Source organism: Carlito syrichta, unplaced genomic scaffold, assembly GCF_000164805.1.
Source record: "Carlito syrichta isolate Samal-C Ts95f unplaced genomic scaffold, Tarsius_syrichta-2.0.1 Scaffold315133, whole genome shotgun sequence".
Taxonomy (NCBI): domain Eukaryota; kingdom Metazoa; phylum Chordata; class Mammalia; order Primates; family Tarsiidae; genus Carlito; species Carlito syrichta.
In genome coordinates this window covers 200,409-226,461 of record NW_007259229.1, presented here as the reverse complement: position 1 = coordinate 226,461, position 26,053 = coordinate 200,409, and the positions used below count along the sequence as shown (strand labels likewise).

The 26,053-nt window shown below is 48.5% G+C and overlaps 1 protein-coding gene across 1 annotated transcript in view; it reads left to right on the top strand.

Annotated features, from left to right (window-relative positions):
• The window catches only part of ACACB (acetyl-CoA carboxylase beta), a 112,787-nt gene that overhangs the window by 36,036 nt on the left and 50,698 nt on the right, over positions 1-26,053 (top strand). Inside the window, 15 exon segments of the mRNA XM_008072342.1 lie at positions 68-177; positions 284-394; positions 2,114-2,323; positions 2,946-3,116; positions 5,393-5,554; positions 7,029-7,192; positions 10,381-10,531; positions 10,605-10,708; positions 11,342-11,423; positions 14,725-14,870; positions 16,563-16,713; positions 18,029-18,163; positions 21,095-21,241; positions 23,805-23,993; positions 25,713-25,813. Of these exon segments, the coding sequence (XP_008070533.1) occupies positions 68-177; positions 284-394; positions 2,114-2,323; positions 2,946-3,116; positions 5,393-5,554; positions 7,029-7,192; positions 10,381-10,531; positions 10,605-10,708; positions 11,342-11,423; positions 14,725-14,870; positions 16,563-16,713; positions 18,029-18,163; positions 21,095-21,241; positions 23,805-23,993; positions 25,713-25,813 (2,134 nt within the window).

Here is a 26,053-nt window from a genome sequence, read left to right as displayed (position 1 = left end):
GTGGCTTCTGGGTAGAGTATATGCCTGCTGTCCTTGGGCGGAATCAGCTTTCTTTTTGTCTCTCCAGGCCTGACGGTGGTGTGGACAGAAGATGATCTGTGGCAGGGGAAGATTATCAGTGTCCCAGGCGGCGTTTACGACCAGGGTTGCGTGAAGGATGTAGATGAGGGCTTGGAGGTACGTGCAGAGCCTGTGAGGCTGTGGTGTCAGAGCCATCTCCCCATCCTGGGAGAGGATGGCAGGTGTCTCATCTCTAAAGAGGTCTGTTTGTCCTTTGTCCCAGGCAGCAGAAAAAATCGGTTTTCCATTGATGATCAAAGCCTCTGAAGGCGGTGGAGGGAAAGGAATCCGGAAGTCTGAGAGTGCCGAGGACTTCCCTATCCTTTTCAGACAAGTGAGCTGTTCTTACAGTGTATTTTCCCACGTGTCTTTGGGAATTGTTTTACTCAGATTATTTCTGTTAGCATTATTCTGTGTTGATCCAGAAGACGTTTGCAGGAGCCGACTTATACATTTTTACTCACAGAAGCCCATGGTTTTGTATTGATTTTTCCATTATTTCCTAGGATGGCTTGATCCTGTGAATCAGGGCTTTTTGGAAATGTTTTCAGGGATACAGAGTCAAACAACTGTTTGCAACTATGTTGGCCTATCAAAGGATGGGATATTTTGTAAATTTTTATACTCCTGGCACTTTTAATGTTTCTAGATGACCAATTTTTGTTGTAGGAACTAATTGCTTATTTACTCATTTGGAGTTAGTATTCCTCTTTTAAAACATTGTGCCTGTTATTAGCAATGGAGTGCAGTGGCATGATCACAGCTGACCGCAGCCTCAACCCTCTGTGCTCAGGAGATCCTTCTGCCTCAGCCTCCCGAATTGCTGGGACTACAGGTGTTTGCCACCATACCAGGCTAATTTTTTTGATTTTTGTAGAGATGGGGGTCTCACTATGCTGCCTAGGCTGGTCTTGAACTCCTGGGCTCAAGCAGTCGTCTCACCTCAGCCTCCCAAAGTGCTGGGATGTCAGGTATGAGTTACCACACCAGGCCTATGAAACTAATCTGAATATAACAAGTCAAACAATCAATAATGTGTTAAAAATAAAAAAGGAAAGGTACCTTTCACCATCGCCTCCCAGCTCCCTCTTTTCTCAGATGTAACCAGTGTTAGCAACTGGGTCTCATTCCAGTACCTTCACGGTATATATTTTTAAGTAGACATTCATACAGTGTATTATTCTTCTTATGAGTGGGATCGTCTCCTATATTATTGCAAATTGATTTTTTTGATACTCAATTTGTCTTAGAATTGTTGCGTGTGAATACTTCTTTTTTTTATTTTTTATTTTGAGTCAGAGTCTTACTCTGTTGCCCAGGCTGGAGTGTAGTGGTATGCTCATGGCCACCGCAGCCTCGACTTGCTGGATTTAGGCGATACTTCTGCCTCAGCCTTCCAGGTAACTGGAACGACAGGTGCACGCTACCATGCTTGGCTTATTTTTTGATTTATTGTAAATATGAGGTCTCATCAAGTTGCCCAGGCTCAAACCCCTGGGCTGAGGCAATCCTCTCGCCTCAGCCTCCCACAGTGCTGGGATGACAGGCTTGAGCTATGGCACCTGGCCTGTGAACACTTCTTTTTACACGGTCTTTAAGAATCTCTAAGTGACATGCCTTGAAGACAGTGCCTTTCAGCTCTTGGAAGGGAGAGTAAGTCTGTCCTTAGCTTCCACCAGGAGAGCTGACCGGGAAAGTGCAAGAAGTAGGGGGAAGAGAAGTGTAGTGTGTGGAGGTCCCATTCTTGTTCAAAGAAACTGTGTGTGTTGCCATATGCATAGAAGAAAATAACCAGTTTGTACACCAGACTCTAGATGCATTCTCTTTAGGGGATGGGATTGTGGGGAAATTTCACAGTTTTTATAATGTCTGACTTTAAAAAAACAGGTGAGAATGTCATGTCTTTGAGACAACAGAAGTAAAGATCAGCAGAATCCTGGAGAAGACCCCTCACCACATCACTGCTGTTGTTTCATGCTCTCTTCTGAGAGCTTCCATAAGCTTCTGGAGCTGGTTTCCCCGTGAAGATCAGACTACTGTACTTCCCCCGCAGGTGCAGAGTGAGATCCCGGGCTCGCCCGTCTTTCTCATGAAGCTGGCCCAGCACGCCCGTCACCTGGAGGTGCAGATTCTTGCCGACCAGTACGGGAATGCCGTGTCTCTCTTTGGGCGAGACTGTTCCATCCAGCGGCGGCATCAGAAGATCATCGAGGAGGCACCTGCCACCATTGCCCCAATGGCTGTGTTCGAGTTCATGGAGCAGGTGCGTGTAGCAGAGCTCGGGGGCGGCTGCAGTGGGAGCCATCTCAGCTCAGAGCCAGCAGGAACTTTCTAATGGCCCACATGGCTGGAAGATGGAGTGGGTACCCAGAAGAGGGAGAAAGCCCCATTCTAGAGATGACTTAAGCGTCACACAGGATTGTTGGATTCGCTGACCAGTGAGGTCTCAAAATATTTCTTTTCCTTTCTTTCTTTTCTCTTTCAGAGACCAGGTCTCACTCTGTCACCCAGGCTGGGGTGTAGTGGTGTAATCATAGCTCACTGTAACTTTGAACTCCTGGGCTCAAATACTTTTCCTCCCCAGACCCTCCCTCACACCCCACCCCCAGTAGCTGGGACTACAGGTGCACGCCATCATTCCTGGCTGATTTTTAATAGTTTTTTAAAATAGAGACAGGGTCTTGCTATGTTGCCCAGACTGGTCTGGAACTCGTGGCCTCAAGTGCTCCTCTAATCTCAGCCTCTCTCAAAGTTCTGGACACCATACCTGGCCCAAAATATTTCATACATATCAGGTGTTCAGTCTTCATTTGATCAGGGAATGGTCACCATTTACAAGCATCTGGAAAGACCCTGGGAACCCCTCGGCCCCTGTGTCTTTGCAGTGCGCCGTACGCCTGGCCAAGACTGTGGGCTACGTGAGCGCAGGGACAGTTGAATACCTCTACAGCCAGGATGGCAGCTTCCACTTCCTCGAGCTGAACCCTCGCTTGCAGGTGGAACACCCCTGCACAGAAATGATCGCTGATGTCAATCTGCCAGCCGCCCAGCTACAGGCAAGGAAACGGGCTTCCTGCCCTGGGGCTTCTTCCACCCTGGGTGGGGCTGTGTCCTGCTCCCATCAGTCCTTCCTCCCATCTCTTGACTTGCTGTCCCTCGGAAGTGGCTGTCTTGATGTGTGTGTAGCATAGGGAACCCTGAAAGCCGATGACCTAATGTGGTTTGTCACTTTTGTCTGGCCATAGAGCCCTTTGACAAACCAGTAAAAGCTATGGACCTCCTTGACAAAATGTGTTTCGTATAATTTTAGGATATTTGTGGTCCCTGATACCCATTCATAGACCCAGAGAAGTATTTCTTAACCTTTTTTTCATTATTACTCCTTCCCACTGCCCCCAGGAACCTTTTAAGACTTTTTAAAAAAATCCTAGTCCTTTTCCTATAAAATTTTAATATCACAGATATACTACATATCTGTTTAAGTGTAATAGACATATTTGTGCTTTACACATAAAAAGAGTCCAATTATTTTTTATTCCCCGAAACAAATATTTGCCCGCTTGGAAGCAATATCTCCCTTGTTAATACATGACCCAGAGTTATAAACTCTTGGGTTAATACAAATTCTAATTTTTTAAGATTAAAGTTTTCTTCCCTCCCTCCCTCCCTTTCATAAAATTATTCATTTATTTATTTTTTAGTTGGAGTCTCACTCCATCGCCCAGGCTGGAGTGCAGTGGCACACTTGGCCACCCCAGCGTTGACCTGCTGGGCTCCAGCTATCAGTCCGCCTCAGCCAAGTAGCTGGAACTACAGGCGTGCGCTACCACGTCCAGCTAATTTTTATATTTTATTGTAGAGATGAGGTCTCGCCAAGTTGCCTGGGCTGTTATTGAACCCACGGGCTCAGGCAGTCCACTCGCTCCAGCCTCCCAAAGTGCTGGGATTACAGGCTGAGCCACCGAGCCTGACCATAGAGTCATTTTAACCTTTTTTCTAGTTATTTGTGCAATTAACACTCATACACTGCCTATAGATCCACCAGCTGCCACACTAGCCTTCTCTGTCTCTGTTCATTTGTGTGGTTGCTGTTTTTGGCTCAGCCTTCTAAGCAATGGTTCCTCTGTACCTTCATGATATATGGCCTCTGAGTACTTCACTATAAGAGCCTCTTAGAACAAGGGCATTCTGGTACAATGCTCCAGTACAGTTATGACATGCAGGAAATACAACGGGATGCCATTATGTATCTGATATCATATATATCATCCACATTAAAAATTTTCCCAGTTGTTCCAATAATGTCCCCTTATGGCTATTTCTGGTTTATTTTCTTAAACCCAAGAGCTAACCTAGTATGACACATTCCATTTCATGGTCATGTCTCTTTAATCTGGAGCCATTGCCCAGTCTTATTTTTTATTTTTATGTTTTATATTTTGAGTCAGAGTCTCACTCTGTCACCCAGGCTGGAGTGCAGTGGCATAATCACAGCTTACCATAGCCTTGACCTCCTGGGCTCAGGAGAACCTTCTGCCTCAGCCTACTGAGTAGTTTGGACTACAGGCATGCACCACTACGCCCGGCTAATTTTTAAAATATTTTTATAGAGATGAAGTCTTGCCATGTTGCCCAGACTAGTCTTAAACTCCTGGCCTCAGGCAATCCTACCCCTTTGGCCTCCCAAAGTGCTGAGATTACTACAGGTGTGAGTCACTGTACCCGGCATCATTCTTGACATTGGCATTTTTGAAAAGTTCAGGCAAGGTGTCCCTCACTTTGGATTTGTCTAATTATTCCTGATTAGATTCACACTAAATATTTTGGCAGACTATCGCTCAGGTGATGTTGTGTCCTTAGCACACCCCATCAGGAGGCACCGAGTGTTAAATTTGATCATTTGGTTAGGCTGGTGTCCATAAATGTCTGTTTCTTACGCATTCTTCATGCCCAGCACCCCCCACCCCGTGGGCATCCTTTACAAAACCCCCTTGAACTCTGCAGCCAGTATGGTTCTGTCTTACCGTCTGCAGCATCCAAAGTCTGACATATCTACTTGATTCACATGTTTTCTGTCATGTGTTGTTTCACAAATGTCGCTGCTTTCCCCAACTGTGCTATTTGCTCTGCTGGGGCAGGTTCACACCTCATGGCTTTTTCTGCCTTTGTGCCTCCCACCACCGTAGAGCACCATGTTGTCTACAGAGTTGGTGTTCGGTGTATCAGAAACCATCGACTGAGCCCCTTGCCATCCCTTCTACCCCTGTGCTGGCATTTTGGGACCGAGTTCTGGTAGCACTGACAGTCTGTGGGGCGGGTCTCTTGATGTTAGATCGCCATGGGCGTGCCACTGCACCGGTTGAAGGACATCCGGCTTCTGTATGGAGAGTCGCCATGGGGGGTGACACCCATTTCTTTTGAAGCCCCTTCAAGCCCTCCCCTTGCCCGAGGCCACGTCATTGCCGCCAGAATCACCAGTGAAAACCCGGATGAGGCAAGTTGTGGGGATCCCTATGTTTCTGCCATCTCAAATTTCCCTGCATGGAGGGGACCCCAGATGCTGGCCTTGGAAGAGACACCCAGAAACTGTCTAGACTTCTCAGTTTACAGGTGTGGAAACTGAGGTACAGGAAGGGACACGTCATGGTTTATTGGCTTATTGGGTTTTTTAGATTACTGCCAGGCTCCTGGCAGACCCTTCCCATGTCTCAGTGCTTGTCTATGTGACACTGCTGTCATTGAGCATTGCCACTCGCGTTACAGCTAGAGTCTGGGGTAACTGGCCTCCCACCTCCTGCCTGGGACCTGCTGAGCCTGTGGCCAAGGCCTGTTAGTGGATTCCAAAGGCCAGGCCCATTTAGGGGATGAGAGCCATGTTTAGAGCCTGAGTTCTTAGATTTCTGGCCCCATGTGCTTCTTGCCATATTATAAATAAAGTATCGGGTCCTTTTGTGACTGGGTTTTACTTGAGTCTTAAAAACCAAACTGCCTGGCATCTGTTTACATGTGCACCGATTACTGACTGTCGCAGGACTCATTAGTCTACTTAATCTTTTCATTGTTACATTCAGTAAATGTGGGATAAGAAGCCATCTCCCCTTTTATTAAATAATTTTAAGCTATGGTAGCTGTATTCATTTGGGATTCTTGGCTGCAAGCAAAATGCCAACTTTGGTCTCTTCCCCTGTAGGGCTTTCATCATCCAGAGTTGGAAATCTAACCTCTCTGCAAAAGGGGAATCTTTTGGAGGGGTGATGTCTTGTTCTCAGGGGCCTGGGAGGATGAAGCACCAGTGTGGAAATGGCCCAGGCACCTTCAGTGCTCCATCCCTCACCTCCCTGCGCCTCTCCTGAAACAGATGTCCTCTATTGCTTAATTCAGGAGCCCCAGTTCCAGCGAGAGGGTCTAGGTCCACCCACCCTTACAAACGCTGTCCCTAGAGGGCATCAGGTATATGTTGGCAGCAGCCTGGCTGGCGGGGTGAAGCAACTGCAAGGGCCCCCCAGAGTACCCTGTGGACTTTCACATCCAGAGTTGGAAATGTAACCTCTCTGAATTTTTTTTTTTTGAGTCAGAGTCTCACTTTGTCACGCGGACTGGAGTACAGTAGTGTGATCAAGGCTTACTGCAGCCTTGACCTCCTGGCCTCAGGCGATCCTTCCGCCTCAGCCTTTTGAGTGGCTGGGACTACAGGTGTGCACCACCTCACCTGGCTAACTTTTTTATTTCTTGGAGCAATGGGTCTCACTGTGTTGCTCAGGCCACTCTCAAACACTTGGCCTCAAGTGACCTTTCTGCCTTGGCCTCTCAAAGTGCTGGGAGAGACTGCTCGGTGCTCAGTGTTTTATCGATCTCCCCAAGCTTTTGGTTGTGGTCGTGGTTCCTGGGCTTTCCCAGGACTGAATTCTGAGGAGAATGCATCTGGAGTAATGATGTCTTCCGTTTTGCTTTTTCTGTCTGGGCTCCAGGGGTTTAAGCCGAGCTCTGGGACGGTTCAGGAACTGAATTTCCGCAGCAGCAAGAATGTGTGGGGCTACTTCAGCGTGGCAGCTGCTGGAGGCTTACACGAGTTTGGCGACTCCCAGTTTGGGCACTGCTTCTCCTGGGGAGAGAACCGGGAAGAGGCCATTTCGTCAGTATCTCCTCCCTCCCTTCTCCTCCTCCTTCTGCCTTTCCTCCCTCCCTCCTTCCTTCCTCCTTTCTTTCTTCCTTCCCTCCTCCCCTCCTCTCCTCTTTCCCTCCTCCCTCCTCCCCTGCCTTCTCTCCTCCTTACCTTTCATCCTTTAAGGAGCTGAAAGTTCCCTTGTGGCTTCAGAGGCAGTAGGAGGCCGAGGGAGGTGACTCACAGGGCAGATCCTATTTTAAATGCCCTGTGCTTGAAGTTCAAGATCGAAGCCTGCCCTTTTAACCCTCATTGGCGATCCACAGTGTAAAGGGAGCTCACCAAGGTCATTTGGGCTTGAACTAATAAAACTTCTAACTGGAAGGCGATCCAAAGATTCTTCAAGGTGACACTAACTGTTTAAAAGGTTCTGAGTAAGAGTTGACAAAAAGGGGGAGGGAGACTGCTTTAAATGTAATTGTCCCTGGTTGGCTGTATTTCACGCCTGAGACTAAATTTCTTAGGGGTGTGACCTGCTGTGAACCACTCACCACCCTGAGGCCTGTGACAGCAGCCTCACCTCCCCAGCCCAGCCAAGTCCAACGGCTGAGAAACCCACATTGACAAAGGGACCCCCAAGTTCTGATGCACCATGTCTGACATTTCTCCTGCCTTGACGTGGGCGCAGAAAGGTAAAACACCAGTTCACTTTGTAATTAAGACATTCTCATGGAAGTGAATACCTGCTCTTTAAAGTGAAGAATCCCAAAGGCATTGTGGACATTTTATTTCAAAAACCTTAAAATCTATCCTCTGGCATTTAGCCATGAATTAAATGGACTTTGGCCATTTTGATGATTAGGCTTTCTTTGCCAGCTTATAATAACTAATTTTGATCATGCTCAGTGAAAAAATCGAGCTTCTTGAAGCTTAAGAAGGATGGCAGCAAATAAGGTTTAAATGGAGGAGGTGGGGCCAGGCTCGGTGGCTCAGCCTGTAATCCCGCGCCTTTGGGAGACTGAGGTGAGTAGATTGCCTGAGCCCGCGGGTTCGAGACCCACCTGGGCAACTTGGCGAGACCTCATCTCTACAATAGATCAAAAATTAGCCAGGCATGGTAGCGCGTGCCTGTAGTTCCAGCTACTTGGAAGGCTGAGGCAGAAGGATCATCGGAGCCCAGCAGGTCGAGGCTGAGGTGGCCGGAAGCAGCCACTGCACTCCATTCTGGGTGACAGAGTGAGACTCCAACTCAAAAAAATAAAAAAATAAATGGAGGAGGTGGGAGGCAGGTCAGCTGGCCCAGCCCACTCCACATGAAATGACCTGTGGCTTATCTATGCTATGAGTGACCACCAGCAGCTTCAGCAGAATTCAGAGAGAGAAATTGATTTTCCTTTTTTTTTTTAAACAGGGTCTGTCACCCAGATCAGAGTGCAGTGGTGCAGTCGCCACTCACTGCAGCCTTGAACTTGACTCCATCCTGCTTATAGTCTTCCCGCTTCAGCCTCCTGAGTTGCTGGAACTACAGGCATGAGCCACCACACCTGGCTAATTCTTTCATTTTCAATTTTTTATAGAGACAGGGTCTTGCTGTGTTGCTCAGTCTGGACTCAAATTCCTGGCCTGAAACAATCCTTCCACCTCGCCCACTCAAAGTGCTGGGATTATAGACATGAGCCACTGTGCCCAGCCCCAGCCCCAGCTTTTGTTTTTGCTGCTAGTCAAAGATTGAGGGAGAAGCCAAAGATTGTTCACATTGATACCATTAAAAGGTACCGAGTACAGTAATATAGTTGAAAAAACAAGGGGTGTTTCACGTTTCTGCATCCATGTCAAGACAGGAGAAATGTCATGTGGTTGTCAGAATTTAGGGGCTCATTTGTCAATGTGGGTTTCTTGGCTCTGCAGAAAAAACTGTGGCAAGTGTGGACTTGGCCGGGCTGGGGACACGAGGCTGTTGTCACAGACCTCAGGGTGGTTAGTAGTTCACAGCAAGTCACACCCTTCGGGGGTTCAGCTGTCCTAGTTTTCCTGGAACTGGTTTCCCGAGATGAGGAATTTCATGGCTAAAGCTGGGAATGTCCTGAGCAAACAGGGGTGATGAGTTGGTCACCCCTGAGTCCCATGTCTTAGCTCTCAGATTCAGGTTCCAGCCCACAGTGGGCTTGCCGTAGCCTGTTGACACTCTTGTTTGACCCCACTGGGTCTTAATTGTCTCACCCCTAAAGTGGAGTTGTTATCTCCTCTTGCCTGTGTCTGCTGAGAGCATGCAGGAACACTGCAACGTGTGAGAGCTTTCTCTCCCATGGAAGTGGAGGGTCATTCAAACACCTGCTTTTCTTTAGGGCATCCCCCAGACATTCTTCCTGTGAGGCGCTGGGTCGTGGAAGGTTAGCCCCCTGAACTGGTGCTCATGGAGGTCAGAGGCCGTGGGTTGGGGAGCCAGGTGACAGAGCTGCCTGTCTGCAGGTGCACCTTGTGGATGGCGAGTGGGAGGCTTTTGAAGGTTAAGAGGAGTGAGGCAGAGTGACTGGTCCTCTATCTATTAATAATTAACTATTATAGGCCAGGCATGGTGGCTCACACCTGTGTACTCCCAGTACTCTGGAGGCCGAGGCCCGGAGTTCAAGACCAGCCCAAGCAACATAATGAGACCTCTATCTTTAGCAAAAAAAAAAAATTTAAAATTTAGCCAAGCATGTGGGCACACACCTATCATCCCAGCTACTTGGGAGGCTGAAGCAGGAGGATCATTTGAGCCCAGGATTTTAAGACTGCAGTGAGCTATGATCATGCCCCTGCCCTCCAACCTGGACAACAGAGCAAGACCCTGTTTCTAAAAAACAATAATAGTAGTAACAATTAACTGTTATATTCAATAATTATAATAATGGTAACTAATCACATCTATAGCAGTTAACATTTATTGATCAATGGCTACATACTTCACCTAAGTTGCCTCATCTTAATCCTCAAACATCCTCTTGAAGTCAGAGTTATTTCTCCATTTTTCAGATGAGGAAACTGAGGCCCATAGCCACTTGCCCAGAATGACTCAGCCAGAAAACCGTGGTACTGAGGTTGACTTGTTGGCTGACTGACTCAGGACCCTCTCCTAACTCCTGTGCTTTTCTGGTTCTCTGAGAACCATATTATGAACTCCACCTGTTGATGCACGTATGAATTTGGAAAACAACCTGTGTGCCTCTCCCCTCAAGGAACATGGTGGTGGCTTTGAAGGAGCTGTCCATCCGGGGCGACTTCAGGACCACTGTGGAATATCTCATTAACCTCCTGGAGACCGAGAGCTTCCAGAACAATGACATCGACACCGGCTGGTTGGACCATCTCATTGCGGAGAAAGTGCAGGTAGGGAGGGGGCTGCCTCTGGGTGGTCAAGACACCTGGCTCCCCGAGGATGGTGAACCGCAGTCTTTCCTAGGCCGAGAAGCCAGATATCATGCTCGGGGTGGTGTGCGGGGCCTTGAACGTGGCAGACGCAATGTTCAGAACCTGCATGACGGATTTCCTGCACTCCTTGGAGAGGTAGGGTACACGGGCCATTCTTTTCCCCTCGTGCGATAGTGCCTGTGGCATGGAAGACAAAATGTGCTTTTTGGGTGGCAAATCGGTCACCAGGCACTTGGTGAACCCTTCCCACAGGCTTGCACCTCTGGAATTCCTGGCATAAGCCTGGCTGCCCTCCTGGGGGTGGGGAGCTGGGACGGGAGGGTGGATGGGGGATGGGATTCCCAAGGCCAAGGCAGTCGCTGGCAGTGTGCTGATTTGTGTACTCATGATACTCAGTTCAGACGTCAAGGAGGTGGACTTGAGAAGCAAAGCAAGTGCCAGGTCATGTATACAGATGGTTTCTTCCCCAGACCCTCCCTGAATCACAAGGTGACAGATGAAATGGGCTAGAATGGAAAGCGGCCATTCTGTTAGGATAGGCCAGGGTTTCTCAACCTCAGCACCATTGACATGAGGTCTTGCTGTGTTGCCCAACTAGTCTGGAACTCCTGAGCTGCAGCAGTCCTCCTGGCTCAGCCTTCCGAAGTTCTGAGATTACAAGCGTGAGCCACCGTACCAGGCCCTGGGTGACTTTTTTTAAATCCAGGGGATAACTGCAGAGTCCTTGGTTCCTTCTGAGGCTGACCGAGGCTCTGTCTTCTCTTTCAGGGGCCAGGTCCTCCCAGCAGATTCTCTGCTGAACATTGTGGATGTGGAATTAATTTATGGAGGTGTTAAGTACATTCTCAAGGTAAATGCCTCTGTGCTTCTCTGCTGTTTCCCCAGGTCTGAGGGGCTTGTTTTTTCCGTGAACTTCCCCTGCAGTGGATTTTCTCATGCTCAAGTCTGAGCACTCGTGTTCCTCAGGAATCGTGTTTCCCCATGTCGTCTGTGACCTTGAAACATAAACACTTGGGATTCAGAACATTTAGGGCTGAGCAATATGCAGAGGGCCCAGTGGAGTGTGTTTTAGCTTCCTGTGACTGTCCTAACAAATTACCACAAGCTGCTGGCTTAAAACAACAGGAATTTATTCTCTAATTCCAGAGGCCAGAAGTCCAAAGTCGCAGCCTTGGCTGGGCCATGATCTTTCTGAAGGCACTAGGGAAGGATTTGTTCCCAGCCTCCCCAGCTGCTGGTGGTCACTGGCCTTCCTTGGCTTTCCTTGGCTTGTGGATGTGTTACTCTAAGCTCTGCCTCTGTCGTTACATGGCGTTTTCCCTTGTGTGTGCGTGCGTGTGTGTGTGCGTGCATGTGCATGTACATTGTCTTCCTTCTTTGCCTGTATCTCCATGTCTCTTCTAGTCTATGAACACCAGTCACATTGGATTTAGTGCCCACCCTAATCCAGCACAATTTCTTCTTAACTAAATACATCTGCAAAGACCCTATTTCCAAATAAAGTCACAATGAGGTTCCTGGGAGGCCATGAACTTGGGGACTGTGTTCTACCCAGCAGAGTGAGTATGGCAGGGCCTTTGCTGAGCTGGCGTGGTGATCTGGGTCTGTTTCTGGGGGCAGTGAGGCTGGTTTTATTCTGCATCTCTGCATCAAGAATCCCCCTGTGGATTTCTGGCCTCTCCTCTGTCTTACTGCCAGCGACCCTCGTGCTTACTCTGATTACTCTCCTTTGGATGTGTCTAGTTACCCTCCTGGACTTTCCATGGTCAATTCAGCAGAGAGTGTCAGAGAATATCTGAGTTACGTGGGGACAGGCAAGGCTTGGGCCCTGGCTGGGCTAGGAGAGCCATGGTGTGGGTGCTCTGGGCCTGGGGTGCCCATTGGGTGGGCCAGCCAAGGCATTGGTGCTCTGGGTTCCTGTATGTCCCCTGCAAGCTCAGACCTGTCCAGCACTTCCCAGTCTCATATTTTAGGAAAGGAAAAGAGGACAGAGTTCAAATCTGCTTCTGAGGCAGACTTTGTCTTTTGATTTCTAGTTAAGGTTGATGAGCACAAGTAGACCTCATAACTTGGGAGATTTTCAGACTCAGTTAAACTAAACATGTGTGTTGTTAATAAAGTCATGTTTTAAAGAAATTCGTGGCCAGGCATAGTAGTCCATGCCTATAATCCCAGCTCTTTGGGAGACCCAGGCAGGAGGATCATTTGAGACCAGGAATTTTAGGCTGTGGTGTGCTATGATTATACCACTGCACTCCAGCCTGGGCGACAGAGTGAAACCCTATCTCAGAAAACAAATAAAAATAAAAGATCCTCCTTTGCTCTAGTGCTCTTGGCTACCTGTGGGGACTCAGCTGTCTCCAACTTGATTTTAGAAGTGGCACATGCTTGATGGAGACAATTTAAAAATTTCAGATATGCACAAAGAATCAGAAAAACAAATCCGCTGTGTGCTGACAGCTGGAGGTTATCCTGTTAACATTTTAGCAAATCTCTTTGTTATTTTTCTCCCTATGCCTTGATTTCAGAAAGTTGAGATCATGGTGCAAATACAGTTTTACAGCTTTGATAGCATCACCACAGAAAGTGTCCCATGGGATTAACAAGTTTTCTTTAGCATGAGTTTAGTGTCTGTAGCCCTGTCTGCCAGAGCCTTCAGTGGTGATGGAAATGTTCTCTATCTACTCTGTCCTGTAGGGTGCCCCCTGGGTCACTGAGGGCTTGAAATGTGGTTAGTGTGACTATGGGGTACTGGGTTTTATATTATATTTAATTTTTTTTTTTGAATTGGAGTCTCACTCTGTGGCCCAGGCTGGAGTGCAGTGGCATGCTCAGGGCTGCTGCAGCCTTGACCTGCTGGGCTCAGGCAATCCTTCCACCTCAGCCTTCTAAGTAGCTGGAACTATAGGTATGTGCCACCATGTCAGCTAATTTTTTAATTTTTTGTAGAGACAAGTTCTCACTATGTTGCCCAGGCTGGTCTCAGACCCCTGGGCTCAGATTATCCTTTCATGTCTGCCTTCCAAAATGTTGGGATTACAGGCATGAACCACCACTCTTGGCTTGTATTTTATTTAATTTTTATTAATTTCAATAGCCCATGTGGATAGAGGGTCACCATGCTGGACAGCACAAGTCTGGAATATTCCATTGCAGGGTTGCTGGATTGATAGTTTGGTCCCAAGCTTATTGTTATCACAAATAATTGTTGCAGTATTTCTTGCTCCCTTTTGTCAGAGAATATGTGTTTTATAGGTTATGGGCCATTTAGGGTGTTTGTTTTCTGAGAGAAGACACACCTAGTGATCTGTACTGAGTAGCCAGATGGGGCAGGGCCTTCGGCAGGACCGAAATGCAGAGCTGGGGCCAGGGCCTGGCCACGTGCCCTCCTTACATATCCCAAGTCTCAAGTGCCCCTGGCAGAGCTGGAACTGGGAGCAGAACCCTAGCCTGTGTTCAGATGTCTTGGTCTGTTTGGGCAATATAACAAAATGCCATAGACTTGATGGCTTATAAACAATGGAATGCATCTCTCATGGTTCTAGAGACTGAGAAGTTCAAGGTCAAGATGCTGGCAGATTTGGTGTCTGCTGAGAGTCTGCTTTCTGTCTCATAGATGCTGTCTTTTCCCTATGTCCTTATATGTCAGAAAGGGGCCTCTTTTTTAAAGGCATCAGTCCCAATCACCCCTCATCACCTAATTACCTCCCCAAGCCCCACCTCCTAACACTGTCAATCAAGAGTTAGGATTTCCACATATGAATTCAGGGAGGCCATAAACATTCAGTTCATTGTACCAGGCTGCTGGTAGGGTTTCTAGGGTGGCCTCACTTAGGGTGAGAGCTGGAGACAGGAATCAAAGGGAAGCCCCCAGTCCCAAAGGGCACACCATCCGCGAGAGATGGCAGGATAGGAACTCCATCAGTGGCTGTTAGCTACCCACGGGGTAGGTATAGCTCACAGCCTCCTGGCTTCCTGTGGGTCCATCAGCAGCCGTTTGTTTGGGGAGTGAAGGCTGGGGCCAAGAGGGGGGATGTTTACCCTGTCACTTTGCGGTGGACAGTCAGCCCTTGTTTGTGGTCAGAGGGGCCAAACGGTGCTCTGGGAGCCTGTCCTGAACCCAAGCTGTGACGCGGGGCCTGTCCCCACAGGTGGCCCGGCAGTCTCTGACCATGTACGTTCTCATCATGAATGGCTGCCACATCGAGATCGATGCCCACCGGCTGAACGACGGGGGCCTGCTGCTGTCCTACAGCGGGAACAGCTACACCACCTACATGAAAGAGGAGATCGACAGGTACATGGGTGTTGCTGCCCCGGGGCTTGGCATGCACGCTGTCTCTCGTGGAATTCAGAAACTCAGAGATGCCCGTGTGCAGATCTGAGGCTCTTGGATAAGGCCTCTCTCTGGGAAATTCTGGGGGTGCGTGGAGAGGTTTGGTTGGAATTCTGTGCGACTGGTAGCTCTGCTCCTAGCAGGCCCTTTTCTGGGAACCAGGAGGATTCAGAGCTGATTGGGGTGTGATTGCCAGCACTGTGCCTGCAAGGTGTGTGACAGGTGCCTATGCCCCTGTGTTGAGTGGCAGTGTCCAGCCGGTTACTGCAGTGGCTATTTATCAAACTGCTCCATAGCAGGCGCCGGGCCATGTGTCGGCACAACTTGTGGAGGCTTCCAGCCCACTGGGGAAGATGACATATTCAACAAGCAGACAGTGCCAGGAAAGACTGCTGTGTACCTGATGGCTCACATCCAGGATGCTCTGAGCACAGGGGCTCATGAGATAGGCCTCAAAGACCCTCCACCTCCAGTGTGTGTGACAACACTGAGGTCACACAATGAAATATGCATGGGTCCCAGTCAAGGAGATGAAGGAGGAGGGGCTGCCAGAGGACCCATGTCTAAAAAAGCTCCTGTTAGAGAGTGGACATTTTCTTCTCAATTCTGCAAGTTTTAGAGGCAGGCAGACTAGGTTCATACCAGAGCAATGTTTTATTCTCTCTCTCTTTTTTTAGAGATAGGGTCTTGTACTCAGGATAGAGTACAGTGACAGGAGCAGAGCCTCGACCTCCTGGCCTCAAACCACCCTCCTGCTGCAGCCTCCAGAGTAGCTGGGACTACAGGCTGTGTCACCAGGCTCAGCTAATTTTTTAATTTTCGTAGAGATGGGGTCTCACTCTGTTGCCCAGGCTGGTCTCAAACTTGTGGCCTCAAGCAATCCGCCTGCCTTGGCCTCCCAAAATGCTAGGATTACAGGTATGAGCCACCATGCCTGGCAAGTATCTCTTTTTTATCCCATGTTCATCTGCCAAGAATATTCAAGATTATTATAAGCTTCACTCTCCCCAGTTCAGTTATAAGGGGAAAACTTTGAGTGAATATTTATTGAATCATATTATTGATTGACGCTTTCTCTGTGCTAGGGCACAGAGGAGTATATCAGTCAAAGGAACTAGCTTTCAGCCAAAAAAGTATCATAGATGTTTGCTCATTTACCCCACTCCTAGTGTCTCTGTGACAACTGTCAAACACCGTCTTTTGGGAATGTAGAGTCCCTAAAGCCACACAGAGGGTGACATTCATGGCCATCATTAGGAAAGGTGAAATATCAGACTGGATGTGGTGGCTTACACCTGTAATCAGCACTTTGGGGGGCTGAAGGAGGAGGATTTCTTGAGCTCAGGGGTTGAAGACCAGCCTGGGCAACATAGTGAGACCTTGTCTCTACAAAAAAAATGCAAAAATAGCCGGGTGTCATGGCCTGTGCTTGTAGTCCCAGCTGCTTGGGAGGCTGAGGTGGGAGGATTGCCTGAACCCAGGTGGTTGAGGCTGTGGTGAACCAGGATCACACCACTGCATTCCAGCCTGGGCGACTAAGTGAGATCCTATCTCAAAAAGAAGGAAAGGGGAGTTATTATAGCTTCAAAAGTCTTCTCAGGCTTGCTGGGTGGAGGGTCCTCACCAGTCTTTCCCACCTCTCCTCTTTCCCAGTTACCGGATTACCATTGGCAACAAGACGTGCGTATTTGAGAAGGAGAATGATCCCACGGTCCTGAGATCCCCCTCTGCCGGGAAGCTGATGCAGTACATGGTGGAGGACGGAGGCCACGTGGATGCAGGGAGCAGCTATGCAGAGATGGAGGTGACCACAGAGTTGGCCTGTGGGGGACTCTGAACCCCTAACACCCTGTTCCCCTGGCATCGTCCATGTTCAAGCATAGGCCTCACCTCTCCCCTTGGCCATGGCATGCGAATTCCTGAGAGAGTCAGTCTGGCGGGAGTGGGGGGAAGGTGGGGGGCGGTTCATGTAAGTCCCCTGCAGTATTCAAAGAGAAAACCTCAAAAAATACATACCTCAGGAATGAGGAAGAGCCGATTCATGATAACCATGGTGACGATTAAAAAGTGTTAAGCTGGCTCTTGCAAGGTCCTTACCACATAGTAGATGCTGCTCTAAGCATTTTATCTGTCTTTTTAAATTTAATTTTCCCAGCAAAGGAATGAGCTAGGCACAAATGCGATGTCCATCTTATGGAAAAACTAGGCCCAGGCAGGCTAAGAAGCTCACTTGAGGTCACACAAAGCCAGGATTCAAACCCTATAATGACAACAGAAAATATTGCCGTGATCGTCCTAATGTGTGTTGACCTCCTGCTGTGTGCCAGGCCCCTCATCTCATTTCATCCCTACATGAGCCAGAAAAGGTGAAACTGTCAACATTCCCCATTTTATACTTGAGGAAACAGACTTGAGGGGAAGGCATTCTCTGGAGATCACAGAGGTGATGAGTGGGGGTCCTGGGATTCCAGTCCAGCCTGGCTGACTGGGGTGTCTAAGCTGTGAATAGCAAAGCAAGGGCGGCAGCACAGTCCCCACTGTCTGCAGCCGGCACCGCAGGGACAAAACTCAGGCCTGGATACAGGCACATATCCAGACACCAAGAGCAGCAAATTAAAGGGGCCGGTGAGGGTACTGCAAGCAAATTCTTCGTGTGACAGAATGTTCCCCAGAGGGTTTTCTCGGTGCCTTTTGAAAGAGGATCCACACATTCTTAACACACTTCATCACAAAATGTTTGATTTATGCAGTATATTTTAGGAACATAGTTATTAATCACCTATATCATAGGATTTAACTATTTCTAAGACAGAGATCTTCCTTTGGAAGTAAACATCAGTTTTCATAGCTGTGAAATGGGTGTCACGAACATCTACCTCCCTGGCTAGCTTTGCAGATTGAGATAATTCGCAAAGGACTCTGTGCCTGGTGCACCGCAGGCTTGCAGTGAATGCTCGTTTTCTCTGTCCTCTCTGCGTGAACCCTGCCCAGGGAGTCATTCTATTTAGAGGACGCAGTCCTTGCCCTGGTGTCACCAGTTCTGGGTGACTGCAGGTATCACACGCGCAAACCAGTCCTGGCGTCTGTCCTCTGTCTTATTTCTTCTTTCTGCAAAACAGGTGATGAAGATGATCATGACCCTGAATGTGCAGGAAAGTGGCCGGGTGAAATACATCAAGCTTCCGGGGGCTGTGCTGGAAGTAGGCTGCGTGGTGGCCAGGCTGGAACTCGATGACCCTTCGAAAGTGCACCCGGTATGTTGCTCCACGGCTTTGGCTGGTGCAAGTGCACTTGTGGCTTCCACCTTAAAGTGCGACTGACAGGCTCCAGCTCACAACTCGCCTCCTGCTGTGCCTCGCTGCCTGCAGATGGCGCTCACTCTGGCAGCTGAGTAGCAGGGCCCAGACACAAGACGGCCACACCCTTTGCCCTAGTCCCTCGCTACTGCTCTCCATCTGCCTAGAGTAAAGCCCAAATCCTTCCCACGACCTACAAGACCCCAAATGACTATCCCCCGCTTTCTCTTCTGGGCTTCTCTGCTATTTCTTGCACCCGTGCTTACTTGGATGCACCAGACTCCTCCTACCCAGGGACTGCTCCCTCCATCAGGAAGGTCTTGCCCCCAGGCCTCCGAAGGGCTCACCCGCTCACCTCCTAGGAACTCTTATTCTAGTGTCATGCCCTCAGTGAGGTCTTGCTCGACCACCTTTTTTTGATACACTATTATTTAAGTACAGTTTTAGATTTCCAGAAGAATGCCGTAGCTAGTATTGAGAGTTCCCATATACCTCGTAACCAGTTCCCTACCATTTTAACTTTTTATTGGGTTTTGGGGGGTTTTTTTTTTGAGTTGGAGTCTCACTCTGTCACCCAGACTGGAGCGCAGTGGCCGGGCCTCGACCTTCCGCCTCAGCCTTCCGAGTAGCTGGAACTACAGGTGCGCGCTACCACACCCGGCTAATTTTTTTGAATTATTGTAGAGATGAGGTCTTGCCAAGTTGCCCAGGCAGGTCTCAAACCCATGGGCTCAGTCAATCCACTCACCTCAGTCTCCCAAAACACGGGATTACATGCTGAGCCACCAAGCCTGGCTCATTTTAACTTTTTAAAAGTTAATATTAATTCAGGCTGGGCGTGATGGCTCACACCTGTAATCCCAGTACTTTGGGAGGCTGAAGTGGGAGGATTGCTTCAGTCCAGGAGTTTGAGACCAGCCTGGGCAATATAGTGAGATCTCATCTCTACAAAAAATTTAAAAAATTAGCTGGATGTGGTGGCACATGCCTGTAGTTCCAGCTATGCAGGAGGCTGAGGTGGGAGGATCACCTGAGCCCAGGAGGTTGAGACTAGTGAGCTGTGATTCTACCACTGCACTCAAGCTTGGATGACAGAGTAAAACCCTGTCTCAAAATAAATAAACGCCGGGCTCGGTGGCTCAGCCTGTAATCCTGTGCCTTGGGAGGCTGAGGTAAGTGGATTGCTGGAGCCCGCAGGTTTGAGACCCGCCTGGACAACTTGGCGAGACCTCATCTCTACAATAAAATCAAAAAATCAGCTGGGCGTGGTAGCGCGTGCCTGTAGTTCCAGCTACTTGGAAGGCTGAAGCGGAAGGATCGCCGGAGCCCGGCAGGTCAAGGCTGCGGTGGCCAGGAGCGGCCACTGCACTCCTCCAGTCTGGGCAACAGAGTGAGACTCCAACTCAAAAAATAATAATAATAATAATAAAATAAATACACAAGTAAATAAATATTGATTTATTATTAATGAACTGTTATTAATTTATTATTGCAATTGTATGGTCTGTTTGTCACAATTAATGAGACAATATTGATACATTATTATTAACTAAAGTTCATGCTTTATTCAGACTTCCTTATTTTTTTTTTTTTTTTTTTTGAGTTGGAGTCTCATTTGGTCGCCCAGACTGGAGTGCAGTGGTCGCTCTTGGCCACCGCAGCCCCAACCTGCTGGGCTCCGGTGATCCTTCCACCTCAGCCTTCCGAGTAGCCAGAATTACAGGCAAGAGCTACCATGCCCGGCTGATTTTTAGATTTATTGTAGAGATGAGGTCTCGCTGCCCAGGCGGGTCTCGAACCCACGGGCTCAGGCAATCCACTCACCTCAGCCTCCCAAAGGCGTGGGATTACAGGCTGAGCCATCGAGCCCGGCTTCCTTAGTTTTTTTAAAAAATTGTGGTTAAATATATATGGCACAAAAATTATCATCTCAACCATTTTAAAGCCAGTGGTATTGAGTACATTCACACTGTTGTGCAGCCATCACCACTATCCATCTCCAGAACTCTTTTCTTCTTGTAAAATTGAAACTATACCCATTGAACACTAAGTCCCCATTCTCCCTTCCCTTCAGCCCTGGAAATCACCATTCTACACTGTCTCTATGAATTTTTGTTTTCCTTTTTCTGAGTCAGGGTCTCATTCTTTTGCCCAGGCTGGAGTACAGTGGCATGATCACGGCTTACCGCATCCTCCATTTTCTGGGTTCAGGCGCTTCTTCTGCCTCAGCCTCCTGAGTAGCTGGAACTACAGGCATGTGTCACCATACCTAGCTAATTTTTTTTTTAGAGACGAGGTCTTACTATGTTGCCCAGGCTGGTCTCAAACTCCTGGCCTCAAGTGACCCTCTCATCTTGGCCTCCCAAAGTGCTAGGATTACAGATATGAACCACCACTGGCCCGATTTTTTTTTTTTTAAGAGATAAGGTCTCACTCTGTTACCCAGACTGAAGTACCGGGATGTGGTCATATCTCACTGCATGTGGTCATAGCTCACTGCAGCTTCGAATTCCGGGGCTCAAGTGATCCTCCCACCTCAGTCTCCAGAGTTGCTGAGACTACAGGCATACGCCACTACACCTAGCTAATTTTTAAATATTTTTCTAGCGCCTGCATCTTGCTATGTTGCCTATGCTGGTTTTGAACTCCTGGCCTCAAGCAATTCTCCTGCCTCAGCTTTTCAAAGTACTGGGATTACAGACATAAACCATTGCACCTGGCCCCTGAATTTATCCATTTTAACTTTCCAGTACTATATTTTCTTTCATTTTTTTCTCAGACTTTCTTCTAACTCACATGTGTATGCTGGTCGATCTGCCTTGTCCCTGGTCTGACTAGTCATATTTGGGATTCCAGTGTGTGCAAACTCTCATCCTTGTGTCTCACTAGGCTGAACCGTTCATGGGAGAACTCCCTTCCCAGCAAACACTGCCCATCCTCGGAGAGAAATTGCACCAGGTTTTCCACAATGTCCTAGAGAACCTCACCAATATCATGAATGGCTTCTGTCTGCCAGAGCCTATTTTTAGCATAAAGGTAAGTCACTTGTAAGAGTAAGCATGTGTGGATCTGTGCCAAGACCAGGTAAATCACCTTTAAGAGCAGGCACGTGTGGATCTGTGCCAAGAGCCAGAAGAGTTTACTCTGTGAGCCCAGAGGTCTTTACTGAAGGAAGGAGAAAACGATCCATCCAGGGACATTCTCAGTTTCATCATAACCGTTGGTGGACATTTTCTCCTTGACTCTAAAGTGGGCTTGCAGTGGCTCGGTTCTGCTCAAGACTGAGAATACTCAGGCAGTCAGAAGGTGTCAGTATGGGTCAGCGCTCTTAAGATGACGAGGAAGGCACTTTGTTCAGAAATGCAAGTCTTGGTCATTCATCACCCAGGGTCCCACATACTCTGTAGAGCAACAAGACATCTTCCAATTTGCAGACCTCCTTGAAAGGCCCTGACTGGTGATAACACCATTTGCTGCAGCACATTCCATCTCAGAATTAGCAAATCCTGGTGATGGTGATGATCCTAATTACAATCAACCCTTATCTAGTGTGTACTGTGTGCTACCTGTTATTCTAAGTACTTAAGAAGTATTCAGTCACTTGATCTTCCCAGTAATCTGTGAAGTAGAAATTGTTACCCCAATTTGCAATTGAGGCAACTGAGGCACAGAGAGGCTAAGAAATTTATCCTGCTTCACAGTGAAGAGTCAAAGATAGGACTTGAACCCTGTGATGTAGATTTCTCAGATCTGCCCAGGCTTCAAGGGTGTCAGCTCAAATGGGTTGGCCACTGAGGGATTGGTAAGCTTAGCCCCAAAAGTGTTGGCTCTAATGGGCTAGCAAGTTTAGCTCTGAGAGCATTGCTGGTTTGGTGGGCTGCAAGCCTAGCCCCCTGGGATTCTCAGCTTCAGAGTCTTGCTTTCTTCCAGCAGCTCTCCTGGTTCAGCCAGCTCTGATGGTTGGCAAGCCAGCCTCTGGGGTGCATAGTTCCCACAGTCTTCAGCAGCTTTTCAGGTCACAACTCTTCAGGATTGAGGTTCTTGTTTGCAGGAAGAATGAGGGACACAGCTGAACGTGACAAAGCAGAATTTATTGAAAGCATAGACAAGCTTCCACAGTGGGAGAGGACCCTAAGGAGTTGCCAGTCTGAGGCCTGAAACCTGGTGCTGATATAGCCCCAAGTCCAAGCCGATTGGCTAGCACTAGCTGTGAGCTGACTGGTCCACACGTAGCTGTTCTGATTGGTCAGTACTAAGGTCTAATCGGCAGAAGGTAGGGGCCTAATGGTGAACTGATTGGTTGCTTTTCAATCCCAGCATTCAGTACTTAAGCTGTAGCTTGAGAGGCTTGCACAGGGTGCTTGTTTACCAAGGCTGAGCTGGAGAACCCTGAGGGGAGTTCGCTGCGTTGTTGCCAGAGGTCCCATCTGTCTGTCTGCCTAGCCTTTCTCTAGCTATCTCCCGTCTCACCTGGTCATCTGGCCTCTAAGTCTGTGCTCCTAACACCTGTGCTATGCTGCCTAGCAATGGTTGCTATCATTGCAAGATTTATTTAGTCTTGGTGCCAGCATGTGCATCAGTTCACTTTTTTTTTTTTTTTTTTGAGAAAGCAGGATTTATTGAGAGGACAGAAAAGCTCTCACATTGGGAGGGGACCTGAAGGAGTTGCCCATCAATTCACTTTTAAACCTCACCACCATGCTGTGGGATTGGTCCCACTGTCATCCCCATCCAAAAACCATCAACATGGGCTACATCCGGAAGCAGTACATCCGGAAGCAGAACATCTGGAAGCAGTGTAGGGTGGCTGTTAGGGGTCTTGGGAGCTGAATAACCTGGGTTTGCTTCCTGGTTGTACTTCTTATAGCTGAGTGACTTTGGGTAATTTAATTAACCTCCCTGTGTTCCATTTGCCTCAACTGTAAAATGGGAATAATCATTAGACCTGCTTTGTTGGGTTGTTTCTAGGGATCAAATGAGAACGTGTAAAGAAAGATCTGCCGGGCTTGGTGGCTCAGCCTGTAATCCCGCGCCTTTGGGAGGCTGAGGTGAGTGGATTGCCTGAGCCCGTGGGTTCAAGACCCGCCTGGGCAGCAGACCTCATCTCTACAATAAATCAAAAAATCATCCGGGCGTGGTAGCGCATGCCTGTAATTCCGGCTACTTGGAAGGCTGAGGCGGAAGGATCGCTGGAGCCCAGCAGGTCAAGGCTATGGTGACTGGGAGTGGCCACTGCACTCCAATCTGGGCGACAGAGTAAGACTCCAACTCAAAAAAAAAAAGATCTGAGGACACTGTCTGGTATAAGCACATGTCCCACAGATGTTAGCTCTTCACAAGACCTTAGGCTTGCTGCCCACACCATGCTGGCTTTCTGTATGCCGAGAGGGGAGTAGGGGCCTTCCTACGTGGAAACTGAGCATTCCTCCTCTGGGGGAGGGCATTCCACCCTGGACTGTTTCAGGGGCTGTCGGGTCTAGATCCTCGGCCACTTGTGTGCACAGGACACGGATGGGTTGAGTTGGGTGGGGCATCTCATGGTGGGTGGTGGTGCCCACATCCCTGCAGGGCTGGGCCAATGCTGTGGTCCCTGCTGCAGCTGAAGGAGTGGGTGCAGAAGCTCATGATGACTCTCCGGCACCCGTCACTGCCACTGCTGGAGCTACAGGAGATCATGACCAGTGTGGCAGGCCGCATCCCTGCCCCCGTGGAGAAGTCGGTCCGCCGGGTGATGGCCCAGTATGCCAGCAACATCACCTCGGTGCTGTGCCAGTTTCCCAGCCAGCAGGTATGTGGTGCCCTAGCCCAGCCCCACCTGAGTGCTGGCACTGGGCCGGTCCCTGGTTGGGCCGGACATCTGGCCCCTGATCAAGTTGAGCTACTGGAGACCCACGGACAGCCCAGACTGCTGGGACCAAGGGCTGTCTTTCGAGTCTCATCTGCAGAATTTCTTCACTTTCTCCCAGGCAGCAGAGGGGTGAATGAACATCAACAGTCATCAGGCCTCACTCCATAAAACTCCAGTTCAGATGAGGGGTGAGCAGTTCCTGCAGATAGAGGGGGCAGGTGCCAAACAGTAAACCGGCCGGCATCATTAGAGGAAAGCGCAGACCTCTTCCTGGTTTGCAGCTTTGGTTTTCTCCCTCTGGATTTTGTAAGGTGATAGTCTAGGGGCCCAATGTTTGTAAAACATTTCTGAAGAATGGGAACCATTTCAGGGTAGTATAAGCTTTTTCCGTTTGTTCTACATCTATTCATGCTATTCATGTTGTGGTTGTTTTCATCGGGGATTTGAAAGGTGATTTGCACTTGGAAGAGACCTGCCTGTTTGCCTTCCTGCCCTCTGTCTGGCTGGAAGGGTTCACTTCCAGCCTCCTTCCCCCACCGGCACATTAGTGACCTGGGGTGCTAGAGTCGGTGCAGTTCAGGGCATTCCCAGGGGTCAGCAGCTCCAGTGGGTAGAGTACTGTTCAGCCATAAAAAGGAATGTAGCATCGCGCTGATTCAAGCCCATGGGTGAACCTATTATAGTAAGGGAAATAAACCAGACCCAAAAGACTGCCCTTGGCATGATTCCATTTATAGGAAACCTCTGGAATAGGCACATGCATGGAGAAAGAAAGGAGGGTAGTAGTTGCTGGCGGCTGGCAGGGGAGGGGAAGTGAGGAGTGACTGCTAATAGGTACAAGACTTCTTTTTAGGGTGATGAAAATGCTTTAAAATAGGATAGTGGTGATAGTTTCATGACTTTGTGAATATACCACCAACCACTGAACGTATACTTTAAAGGGGGATAATGGGATATTATGGTATGCAAGTTATATCTCAACTAAAAAAATAACAAAACCAAACTCTGGAGGACCCTAATTGAGAAAGCACATGTTGGAAATTTTCAGGAATTTGTCCTTGATGCAGATTTTTATATTTTAAAATATTTTTATTTATTTTTGGTGACAAGACTCCCATCTAAATAAGTTTTTCTCCTGCCTGATCATTTTACTGATGGCTGAAGGATTTTAGAGAACCTTTTATTTTGCAAGGAAAATAAGAATCCAAATTCAGTGACTGCCAAACACACACACACACACACACACACACACACACACACACACACACACAATTTTATGCCAGTGGTGATATACCGATGACATTAAATCTAGTGATAAAGACAGGACCTTTTCCCACCTGGCACACTCATTCTCACCAGGGTTGGGTGTTCCCTTCTTCCCCATCCCTGCCCTGTTTCTGTCTGTGGAGAGGTGTAGTGCGAATGTGCACATCTCCTTATGTGATTGTTGTCTTTCTGAGCCCTCAGATTCCTCACTGTTGATAGGGATGAATGGAAACGCTTCGGGTGGCTGGAGGGCTTCTGAGCTGGAAGTTTGGTCTCCATATGAGCTCAGATGGACCTCCCTGGGAGTGCACGGTAGGCCCTTCAGGTGACTGATAGGTGGTGACTGGATCATGTGGTTGTCAGAGGGCCGATCTGTTTTGTTTTTCCATCCAGATAGCCACCATCCTGGACTGCCATGCAGCCACCCTGCAGCGGAAGGCTGACCGAGAGGTCTTCTTCATGAACACCCAGAGCATTGTGCAGTTGGTCCAGAGGTGAGTTGTGGGCTCTCTCTGGGGTGTGGTTATAACTCTGAGCGGTTGTATGTGTTGCACCAGGGAGATGCTGTGGGACTTTCTTAAGGGCAAGCTCACCAGGCGCAGTGGCTCAGTACTGTAGTCCCAGTACCTTGGGAGTCCAAGGAAGGAGAATCACTTGAGCCAGGTGTTCAAGATCAGTCTGGGCAACATAGCAAGACCCCATCTCTAAAAAAAAAATTAATAAAAATTAGCCAT